Source organism: Rhopalosiphum maidis, chromosome 2 (genome assembly GCF_003676215.2).
Source record: "Rhopalosiphum maidis isolate BTI-1 chromosome 2, ASM367621v3, whole genome shotgun sequence".
Lineage (NCBI taxonomy): Eukaryota > Metazoa > Arthropoda > Insecta > Hemiptera > Aphididae > Rhopalosiphum > Rhopalosiphum maidis.
Window position 1 is genome coordinate 49,395,686 of NC_040878.1, and position 13,541 is coordinate 49,409,226.

General features: G+C 28.7%; 1 protein-coding gene across 2 annotated transcripts in view; it reads left to right on the forward strand.

Moving 5' to 3' along the window:
* The window catches only part of LOC113554503 (paired mesoderm homeobox protein 2B-like), a 43,739-nt gene that overhangs the window by 13,767 nt on the left and 16,431 nt on the right, over positions 1 to 13,541 (forward strand). For both annotated transcript variants that reach the window (XR_003405270.1, XM_026958384.1), the window contains exon 2: positions 61 to 266. Coding sequence is in view for 1 of the 2 variants with exons in the window: in XM_026958384.1 (XP_026814185.1) it covers positions 61 to 266 (206 nt within the window). In the remaining variant the exon portion in view is untranslated. The remainder of the gene's footprint in view (positions 1 to 60; positions 267 to 13,541) is intronic.

The window sequence follows — 13,541 nt, forward strand, 5'->3', positions numbered from 1 at the left end:
ATTTATTTATGTATTTACCTATAGTTTTAATCCCGATAACGAATAATTAAAAATTTACAGGTGGGTTAGCAGCATATAAAAGTCTTCCGTACACTACTCATGACAGTATTCTAACGGAAAAAAGAAAACAAAGGAGAATACGGACTACTTTTACTTCAGCACAGTTGAAGGAATTGGAAAGAGCTTTTCAAGAAACACATTATCCTGATATATATACCAGAGAAGAGATCGCCAAACACATAGAGCTTACCGAGGCCAGAGTTCAGGTATGTCTTGTTCGTTGTAAAATTATGGATGTTTATTAGATTTAAAAATAATAACTACCTATGTTATGTATCTATATAATTACATTATTCCGAATAAAACATATTTTTCAATGCAATAATATAATGTTGGTAAAAGAAAAGAAAAATAAATATTAAATTGTTTATTGTATTATAATATTGCTGAAAATATAAGCCATTCATAAAGGTGGAGTATGCTTAACTTGTATATGCACCTATATATTGAATATTATATTAATATATTATGCCTGTTATTCATTAAGCACCTAAGTATCTACCTCAAACTTTTGTTGGATCGTGAAAAATGTTTTTTAAACTGCGTAAAATAAAAACTATAAAATATTATAAGTCCCTAAAATTACCTGGAAGCCGTCATAATATTCCTACTATCAAATTTAGGGTGTTTGCTATTCAGATAACATTTATCGGTACGCCGTTATCGAGATACGGCGACTGAATATTCTAAATCTACCACCAATTCAACTTTGAAACTTAATTATTGTTATTATTATTACCAAAGAAAATATAATATATTAATAATCTATATAAAAAGTATAATTATTAAGTCTGATAAACAAATTTATTACGTACCAGTTGATCAGGAATAGGAAAGCTCTCAACAGTGCCATCTGACAAGATTACCCCTTTGAGCTTTGAAACTATGGAAATAAAAATGAATCAGTATTAAGTAATTTTTTAGAACTACTTTGAACTAAGTGCGCTTTGATAGATTTTCTGAAGAAAATTTGAGTCATGGTGACATATAAATATTGAGAAACATTTCATTCAAATATATATAAGTACCTATAATTTAAGTTTCTACCATAGTCTAAATACTAAAAATATTGTTATAACCATAATTATTTTTGTTTTAAATGCACAAGTGATTCAAATTAATTAACCAAATTAAAAAAAAATCGGATATATCTAATTAGTCAATTTACTTTTAATAGAACATGTTTTATCAGATGTAAATGGCTTTTAAAAATATCTAATTTGTATTTTTGAGGTTAAGACTTAAGGTTACATAATAAATAATATTATATCAATTAATTTTTTTAATAGTAAATTCTATATTCTGTAGCAGTCGTGAAAATCTAAGTATTCGCTGAGCATGCTGTTAAAACTTAATATAATAGTTGTATACTCCTTTAATTCTTAAAATCATGGCACGTATAGATAATTTAATAATTTCATTAATTATTAGCAAGTTTATAACTTTCACATAATTTTTTTTTGAAAATTAATAATTATACTAGATAAGTATTTTGATTAATTACTGAAGTGTTTATTTTGTTGAATTTAATCTATTGTTATAGTTATATTCTTAAAAAACCTTAAAAAGGAAAAAAAAACAACAATTAAAAATTTTAAAGAGAAATAAAAAAAAGTTGAATTCGGCCATAAATGATTTAGGTGTATTTTAATTTAAACAATTAAAATAATATAAATAAAATTGAATTAGATAGACAAATATTAATTCTTAGACTTAAGAGGATATCGCCCAATATTTGTTGTCTGTCTCAGTTAATCAATTGCAATTGCGACGTATAGACAAAACACATTTACGTTTTACGTAAATAATAATAATAATATCGTTTTTGAGTATTTAATTTTATCAATTTAGCGAAATCACCTACTTCAAATATGATCGTGTATAATATATTGAAGGGTTAAAAACTTAGAAATATTAGTTATTTTACTTCATATTCAACTTTAAAAAGAAAAAGAAATGTTTATACTTTTATACATTTAAATAGATATTAAAACAGTATTTAGAAAAAAAGTCAAAATGATATTTCAAACCCTCCAAAATATTATTCAATAGCATTTTGTTAACAGGTATTTCACTTAATTGTATATTATGTGAAAACCGTAAGATTATTATGCATAATGCGTTTGTCTATGTATTCTGTAATGGTGGAAGATAAAACATATTATACACTACATGTAACAACATTGTCTTAATAAATGAATAAGTATTAAATTTATATTTTAATAATTTATGTTTACTGTTCTAACATCGCATTACCAAAAATCAAGATAAATTATAATTAAAACAGATTCCATTATTCAAATCATAGATTTATGTATATATATCGTAAATTGAATACTGAACAATAATTTATTCATTGTATCGTAATATTCATAATTATAAAAGACACAGAGGGTATTTTAAAAAGAAACTAACTAATTATTACTAGAACCCAACTCATAAATACTTCTTTTTTACATTAACTTTATTTAAGTATACTGTTTAGAATTTTTTAAATATCCTGATTTATAATGTATAAGGCATTTTACAGATGTTATGTCTTATAAATAATAAGTTATACCTAACGTTTCGGTAGATTGATTAAATCAGAAGAGCATTAAATTATACTTATTATAATATCATAGATATTAGATACAGCTTAATACATTAACTAATTAGATTAATTAATTGTTAAGTCTTTCGGCACTTTTCCGCTTTTCGACAGAACGATTATACAACGTACTTAATATAGTCGATCTTAAATATTTATAAGTAATCACGAGGTAATCTTGTGAAACCATAACCTCTTATTATATTGAGTCATATCTTACAAGTTACAACAAATTTGTAAATATGTCAAATATATCTACGTGTACAGCTCTAATGTATAAAATATTTGCGTTTCCGTTCTTTCATAAGACGGCATAAATATTAAATATGCATTTATTAATTTTTATTTATTTATTTAATTTTTTTTTTTTTAAATTCCTAGATTGTTTCGAATCTTCATTTTAATCGATTGTTTGCTTTTTCTTTAATTTCTTAAAAGTTTTTGCCTCTTTTCAATACTTTTAATTTATCCTATGCTGGGCAGTTGCAAGAATGTCTTCTGTAGTTTCTTCTCTTTAGACTTCAGTCATGCCTATTTATAATTATATTATGCAGCTCTCTGCGTGTTGTCTCTGGGCATTTCAGACTATTTTTTAAATTTTGTTACAAATTGCATCCATAAATGTATGTTTTTCTTTGATGATTCCTAGTAGCTATTGGCTTTATTGTAGGTATGTATTATTGTCAATTACTTTTTACAATGTACATATTTAATCTTTAAAATCAAATATTTTTTACCTATGTAAATACTATCAAAAGAATTATTTGTAATATTTCAGAAATTTTTTTTATAATCATGATATTATTTTAATTGTAGTTAAATAAAATTAATTTTTATTTAATAAGTCATTAATCATTATTATTTTATTTAATATTTCATTAAGACTACTTAATTTAATTTAACCTACTTAGTACTTACTATAACAGTATTAAAAATATATTAAAATATTATTTGAAAATTGTTAAAAATGTCAATACAAAATACCTTCGAATCAAGTATTTATGTTTTTTTCTTAAATACTTTTCATTTTTTTACAAGACTTCTAAAATAATATACGTTTATATTTATTAATTATTTACTTTTTTACCACAACGGCGATTTGTGAACCACTAACCCTTTTTTTAAAAAGTTTGTTGCAAAAAAAAAATAATAAATATATAAATAAAAACATACTAATGCACATATACATATTATACTAATCCTAATATACACTAAATATTATAATATGCTGCAGTAATAATGATGTAAATTATGTAATAATAACGTAATACCTATTCCTACAGGTAATACGTACCTAACTATATACGAAAGTGCCTACTTATTATAGTGCAGTATAAGGTGGTTCAAATGTACGACCGCCTCAATTACGTTCTCGGAGCCAATAGACTGTCGGGTTAAGTGGGGAGCGATTGCCGCGAGAAACGGAAGTTTTCCCACACTCGAAACACAAACAACAGTTTTTAGGGTACGAACTCGACAAACATCACAGTACATTATTAGGTATATCGTATAGTATACTATATATTAATATTATTGTGTTTGTCGGTCACGTCAGACAGCATCACCGTCATAATAATAACGATAAAAATCTATGGCTGCGACGATATAGATATTATAGCAAAATATTATCCACGCGAACGACGACCGTCTCTAATAAAAATATTTGATCGTTTTATTATATTATTATACAAGTGTATCGAATCACAACAACTCACGAGCGTAATCCGCCGAGGCCCGCGCCGTTGTTGTTGTCCGGTCAAAAGGAAAACGAGTCGGTTCCGCGGCGCGTGCACGTCTCTCTATTATCGCCGTAATCATCGCGCCCACCCGCCTGTCGTTGACTCTTCGGATCCCGTTCAGCCGCGCGCGTCGTACGATTGGCCGCGCTAAACGTCCGGGAAATGAGATACTCCTGTGTGTAGTGTGTGCACGTGTAAGCGATGTGTGCGAGTAAGTGGTGTGAACATTTTTATTTTTTTGCACGGCACACGTCGGCCACTTGACGACAACACGCGCAACCGGAACCCTAATTATTTGTCGACCGGTTATCGTTGTTGTCTGGCGCGTTCTGAACATTGGTCGCCGCTATTATGTACATAGTACATTTATACACGAACGCGAGCGATCGGATATCACAATATAATTTAACAATATAATAAAATATTATGTTATCATTATATCCGCTGTCGCTTTTGCTGTCACCGTCACCGTCGTCGTTCTTTTTTTCGATAACGATATTGGACGCGTGTCGACGATGTAGTTATATGCGTCGTTACGTTATATTAGTTATGTTGTGATGTCATTATGTATCATATATAGGTATGTCTAGGACCGTATTTGATAATTTGCCTAGATAGGTCTGAAGGTAGATAAAACTGAGATCATTTTAATTATTTACGTCCCATGTAAGTGCGACTGATACAAAGATAATAATATAATGGTAAAATGAGTTCAAATCGTATATCTTGTCTTATGGCTCATTATATGATATTAATAAAAACGATTTACACGTCTTGTTACTAAAATATTAAACAGACAACGTACAAACATAATGTACGTCTATAGCTATTTTATCATTACTATCACGTTTACAATAAATTAATAACAATCTAAAACAAGTATGATTTATATGAAAAAAAGAGAAAAATTAGCTATTTTTCCACGATAAACATTTATTTTCTAAATTTTGACTTAAGCTCTTTTTTCTTGACACCAAATATATATTATTATAAATTTATTATGTAGAAACTACTTTTGTGCGTGCTATTGGACATGGCCACATTATTTTAATAGTTGTTGAATTCCGGTTAAGTAAATATTAATCATAGAAAATATTTTATGTTATATTCATTTTATAAAACGACGTGGTTATCATCATCGTTCATTTCTAACATTTATAATGGTCTCAGTAGCCCGGCATGTTCAACTAAACTGTCACCGATATATTATGCTCCGCGGGAGTTCGTTTATTTCATAAACACCGACAACTTAATTCATATAATGCATAAATGGTCGTTTCGCCCCCATCCCTATACTAATATAATATGATGACAACTGCAATAGTTACTCTGAAGTGTATTATATTATTATTTTTATTGTTAATTCTTCATTATATTAACGCTGTGATGACCTGAAACACAAAGGCATTAATATATACAATTATTTAAATATTCAAAAGAAAAACAATTTATTTTATAAAATCAAAATTAAAGCTAACGTACTAATGCATGCAACTACTCGTATACATTGTACACAAAAATAAATTCTATTTAAATTGAATATTATCATTCATCAAAGCCTGAGTTGACTAAATAGTTTGTACAGCTATATTATTCAACGTAACGTATCACGTAGGTATAAGTAAAGTGTAAAATAAACCTACGTTATAAAGTATATAGATTGATTGAACTTAAAATTAAAATAATTGTTAACAAGTATTCATAGAAAACAATCGACTAACAAATAAAATACTAAAAATACAAATACAGGTATAATGTAGGCAATTACACGAAAGTACCTATGCCTTCTTAACCGATATAAAATATTCAAAATTATCAAAATATGTTGATCGTAAAAAAAAATTACAGTATTTTATATATTGAAAAATATAAATGAAAAAATGATGCGAATTTATATGATAAAAAACATAAAAATGTCTTATTTAGATTTACGATTCTCGTTCTTAAATTCCTGTATGAAGTGCATATCTGCTGATTGGTTAATGTGAAGGTAATATAATTACGAATATATTAAAATAAGACACACGTGAATGAATCGAAAAATTTTAGTGTTTAATTAAGTTATATACGTGAATGTCTTTATCTTTAGTATATACCTAATAAACGTTACTGTGTATGCCCGGAGTATAGTAAATGATGTGCACAGTCACTAGAGAATGTTGACGAATTAAAAAATGTAAATATTGACATATCGTTTTCGATATTTATGTGAATGTCGACATCTATATGATAATTTTGGTGAATGTTAACATCACAACATGAGTTCGGTAAATGTTGACAGAGGTACGTAAAAAATATTGATAAGTGTACATATTATACAATTATACATTATAAAATAAAATATATTATATGATTAGTTGAAAAATTTAATCGATATTATTAAATAGATCTATTATTATATTATATTTATACGAAAATTATTATTTAAAAGACTGTTAGAACGATAATATTATAATTAATACATTTTAATTTTAGTAATTTTATCTATTGCAAAAAGGCAAACTTTCATGAAATTTAAGATTTTACAAAATGTCAATATATTTACAATTTTGACTACACAATTTTGAGGTGTTTTTCGACTTAAAATTAATATCGCGTTTACCCACATGCCCACTATCTACATCATAAATTATACGTGACAATAGAAGCTTGTCTCAATGACATTAATCGGTCAATTAGAAATCCATCGATTGATCATTGATATACAATTTTTTTTGCACAAATAATGAAATTCATGATTGCCATCTTTAGTAACCCATTTATAAAAATCATCATGTATAGTAATATAATATAATATCAAAGTTGTTGAATAAGATAACGTAAATTCATTATTATTCAAAATTAGCAATCGCTACGATAAATTAATATTGTACGGTATTATGCATACATTGTATTATATATTATTATTGTGACTCGTCGTATCGTTCCGTTTATAATTCCGAGGTTACCACTACAATAGCGTGTACCACTTTATAAATATATTTATTAGCTGACTGTAGCTATAGTGGATGCATTCAAAATAACATAATATATAATAATATGATAATATGGACTGTTATAGTATACAATAAAATCGCCTTTTATACGACACGTCGGCCGCGGTATGACGGAAAAACAAAATCAATCGTACAGAACGAACAAAAAAAAAAAACGAATCCCCAAATACACACGTCGGCACAATATTATAATACACGACGTATACATGTACAGCCACACGGGCATACATGCAGCGCGCGCATCAACGACGGCCGACGGGTAATGAAGGGACAATATTGCGTTGATTTATTGTAAACGCCGCGTGAATCTGGCGCCATAATCCCTGTGTATATATTTGTACGTGGCACGTCTCGTCCCGTCCGTCCGTCCGTCCATTCACTGCATCAGTGGGGCGAATTTATTCTGTTTGCTCAGTTGCGCGCAAAAGGTCGCCCTGGTGGCGGGGGAGTGTTAAAAAAAATAATAATAATAACATTAACATGTGTTAAATAAGTATTTAGCCTTCTGTCGTATCGCGGCCGTGCTTACATGTATAAACATATATATGTATATATATACGATGGTATATTATGTTTTACACGTCGCTGTTTGCAGCCAGGCACCGGACATAACAATAAACGTTATTAAACACCACGCGCGAAGGGTAGGTATAATAAATACAATCGTCAATGCAGTTTCAGTGCGTATAAATAATATATTATATTATTATTATACATTTATTACTATTATAATACGAGTTGACACCGTCTGCTGTTCGTTTGCCCGGCCGACCAGCACTATACAGTAGGTACCTTACAATTTAGAGACCTCTCCGATACGCGAACTACGGTCATGATTTCGGGTGCACCTATGCCCTATATACACATCGTAATATATAACATTATACACTGCACTGTGACGTTATTGTTACCGGTTTAATGAACTGTACACGCGTCGGGACAGCTATTTATATACATAAACGTGTCGTATAGTCATAGTAAAGGGTTCGATTGTGATGTCTATTATATTACAATATAATACATCCCCTCCGCTGCCTTTGTGCAACATCGTCGCGGTGCAGTGTGTACGCCTAACTATATACCTACGACGTTTATAGCAGCTTATCCGCTAAACTATTATCGTTGGTCTACATATACATATGAATGGTATATAAACACGAGCAGTACCTATGTTATAATGCAGAGTATCGTCGCTGGTGATGGGCTTTTTATTCCTACGATTTTAAAGTCCGCATCTATACTCTACATAATATTTAAGTACATTCTTGGCCTCTTTTCTGTTTGAAAAAAATAAATAACAAAATTGATTTCAAAAATTATATTATTTTGTAGAATTAAAAACGTTATATTTCGTAGAGAAATAAAGAAGACATTTATTAGAAATAAAGTAGTGATGTAGTGATGGTCAACCATATAATAATATTATAACGAGATAAATATAATGCAGAAAGGATAATACTTCCAAAAAACGCTAAAGATCTTTTTGTTCCGTACACTGATAAATACTGGTAATAGAATTTTTTTACTTTTATGATAATATACATACCAACTATACTATATATGCCATTTTTGGTGAATTTCAAAAACCAAATTATTTTTTACTTCTACCGAAAGATGAATAATTTTTCTTAAGTTGGTTAATTTTGAATTGATTAATACGAATAGTGAAAATATTTGGTATTTTAAAAGCATGTAGTAAATATACGTTTACAATTGCAATTGTTTTTATATTGGGGCTCGTAATTATTGTTTACACTTTGAGCCTAGTTCGTCTAAAGATGACTCTGTATGTATATTTTACATGCGTATATGCAAAGTAACGTGTCAACATGTTTATTTATATATAATATAATATTATAATATTCACCTTGTGCACCATTTATTATATATAATGTTATATTCAATATTGCACTAGCTAACCATTGTATATATTATTCGGTCGTCGCCAAAGGGCTTCGCCGGTGTGTCGTATTGTCCGAATTTCATGGACCGTTACGAGTGCATAAAAGTGGGACAACGATCACAAATCATCACGATGAATACAGAATGTAAAGCGCAGGCGACATATTTTATACGAGACAATAATAAAAACACAACATACATATTATACATATTAATACTGTCAAAAATAAGATACGTAATGTAACTATCGTGCTCAAGGTAAATAATGCAGATTAAAAACACAGCAATCAATAGGATCGTATAGGTAGACACTGAAATTTAAAGCCAGAGGAGTCTGCATAAACCGTAACTCATTTGTTATTCGATTTAATATTATGCATTGATCTATATAAAATGTATATTTAAGAGGACGTAGTACCGGCATGTGTTGTCTCCGTCTTACACACGTGAGACATGCCAAATTTTTGTTCACCAGTTTTGGTATTGTTATTTTTAAGTAAGTTATGATTCATAACTTAAGAACAATTTAATATGTACAGTTTCAAAAAGACCATAACTTAATTAAAAATAATAATATCAATTAAAGTCTACGTGAGGTTCTGGATAATAATTTTACCTTTACATTTTATAATAGGTCAGTTCACTCTAATTCTAATATCAAAACTAACAGCACAATATTGAAACTGGTGAACGAAAATTTTCTATGTCTCACGTGTCTAAGACGGAGACAACATATGCGGGTACTACGTCCTCTTAATTTTAATATTAAAATAATTAAATAGCTGTGTACTCATATTTTACTATGCATTCTAAAAATGTTGATTTGTTGTACACTACAGTAGCAGTTTTTAGCTGGAAAATATCTTTAAAAATCGTACCCTAAACGTCCAACAATATTAACCTATAATAGCAAAATATTTTTTTTTCGAAGTGAACCAAAATTAATTTTTATTCATACAATTATTGTAATATTATGTACACACCAATAATGAGTGGTTTTACGTTAATCATACACGATAGGTAAACGCTTATAATATTATTTTCGTTCAATAAAAAAACAAAACAATCGTCATGGTTGTATTATAATATATATCAGCAGCACTGGAGTGGTAAAAAAAAACGACGATCATCGTGGTCACATTTTGCGCGTTGTCATCTCTTGCCGCCATTCTGGCGCGTTGCACATCATTCCGGCAACTATATTATAAAACATATAATATATACATAATACAGAAATATATATATACAATATACGTATGACACGCATGTACTTACATACATTATATAAATATAAATTATGTACATTGTACATGTGTGTGGACGTCGCGTCGGAAGAATATAAAATGGGACTTTGCAGCCGGTGCAGGGGTGCGGCTGATTGAAATAAGACGTGCACGCGCGTTCGCAGACAGCGGGGAATACATGATAGTATACTATGAAAAAGAACGCGTTATATATATTATTATATTAAATTAATAACGGCCCAGCGGACCGAAACAACCGCCGCCGCCGCCGGTGATGGTGTCAATTCTCCGGCGTTTTGGCGTCGCGCGAGATTATGTCGCAACGTATATAACATTGTTGCAAGCCACGATAATATACACATCACGCACTGTACCCCACCCGGTTCGTCGGTTTCCTGTACCAGGCTCGACAAAATGTCTCGTGGCAAATTGTTCACACGTGCCTATCATCAATAGCCGTGTAACAACACTGACTGTATATTATTATTATTATTTGAGATTTTTTTTATTACTTATGAAGAGTCCTGTAGAGATACAAACTTTTATTTTCAAATAAAAACCTCCTTTATTATTGTAAATTATTTAGCAGATAATTTTCCTGAAAATTTCAACGTATAAAATGTAAACGAGTAGTTTTTGCGTTATTTACTACTTTGTATACGAAAAATAATAGTATATTATAGAGAATATGGTAATTTGAACATTTTAATACAATTAATATTAATTTATGAACATTTATAATTTTCAAAAATGGTTCAAGTATAATTAATTCTAGATTCAAGGTTATATAATATTATATTTTATATTTTTGTTAAACTGTTTTTAAAAATTTTATTATCCTTATTCCTTAATATTAATATTTTAATAACCGTGAAACTACTAGTTCGTATTTTGAATTACGTATATTCAAAACAATCTTCAATTAAATAAATGATTTAGGGTAAAATAGAGAATTTTTGATTTGAAAAAGTGGTGGGATGCTCCTTAATTAGTACAAATATCTCAATGATTTTAAAATATGGTACTAAGCATATTTAATATTCTAAGCGATTTTCTGAACTCTTCAAATATATTTTATCGGACACCCAAAGTTTTTCTAAATGCCGTATCACAATTAATATTAAATACAAAATCTAGTGAAATTGGCTTAGATTTATTAACACATCATATAATAGCAGCTTAAACTATAATAGTACGTATAAGAAGTATGACTATTCGCGCGTAGGTCGACAATAACAACTTTCGAAAGACGAAATAGCGAGATCATGGCTGAATTATGGACCTCAAGTATAGGAAAGAAGACCAGGGTAGCCACATACAAAGAAGCACCCAACACAGCATAATCAGATATACCAGAGCTATTGAGTCTATGACACAATCACGTCTTGATGTACACTTTATACAACTATTTTGTGTTATTTTAAATAAATATACTATTTTCGAATTACAATTGACTAAAACAATCTATATACATCTAACCGCCCCTATTCACTCATCAACGCCCAGACTGAATCTAGGATACTTGATAGGATACTAAAAATATGTCTAATTACTTTAGATAATATGTTTTTTTTTGATATTTTTAGTATCCTAGCAACCGCTTAGAAGAAATAACAAACAATTATTAAACAATTAAAAAATACATATATCTATAGCTTTATAAAAAAAAATCTTTTACCCCCTTATGGAGGTCAAATTTTGAAAAATCCTTTCTTAGTGTGCCCGTACATTGCTTAAGTAACTTCTGTACAAAATTTCAAGTTTTTAGATCCAGCGGTTCGGTGTCGGCGTTGATGAGTGAACTACTGAATAGATAAAAAAAAAGATAAATAAATAGATAACTAAAAAAAAAGAAATTAAATAGATTACTTTAGAGTCCAGGGGTGGCCAAATTTTTTGATAAAGTTATACTGAGAAATGAGAATATGTTTTTCCTTTGAGGAATCATAAGAATACATGCAACTATTGGATAGAGTCGATTGGAATTTTTTATTAAACTAATAAATATATAATAGTACATTCTTAATAATAACGTCGCTGCCGAATTTCACTTTCATTACATCTTGCGACTGTTAAACACGTATTTATCCGAATACACTTTGAAAACTGTTTGATCGACGTGAGTTTCGCACATTATTATCGCATCTAATACACGGGCAACGCCGTGATGGAATAATTAATATTATAATATATATACAAACATTAAATATGTGAACGCAACATGAATGGTGTAGAATCTAAACTGTAGATATCGATACATATTATTTTACAAGCGTCGATTTTGTTAACAGTTTAATACTGTAGAATTTCGTATCATACGTTAGCCGAAATACGAAAACATAAAAGTTTATCGGTTTTTCAAGTTATGAAATATAATATACAATATACGATAGATACTACGACTTTTTTCATACACAGAGGGATAGAAATATCAAACTTTTAAAATTGCTATGTCTGAATAATGTTAAAAATATATACAAATATGATTTTTGCATATGCCTAATATAGTAATATATAAATAGTACTTGAGCAAAATAAAATTGTAGTTGTAAATATATTTTTATTCAATGTTGAGTGTTGACTGTTATTGCAGATTTCTAAACGTATTTATACCTTCGGTTATTTAAAATTTAGAACTGTAGTTTTTATATTTTGCTATTTTATTTTTGTTGCTTTTTTTAAATTAACAACAATAATATTATTGTATTATTATTGAATAATTAATTTATAAAATTAGTTTAATAATTTGATCATCATACTATTTACGTAGTTATATTATAACTATTTAATAGAATATCTATAAATATTTTGTAAGCATTCTGTCTAAAAATATTATGAGTATATAGTCATAAACATTATGCATTTTTAAAAAATATATTAATATAAACTATAATTATATTAATTATACATTTTTTTCCGGTTTTATAACTATAATAATAAAAACTAAATTAACCACGGATATGAATAATAATAATATACAAAAATCGTGTGAAACGTCATCCAATAGGAT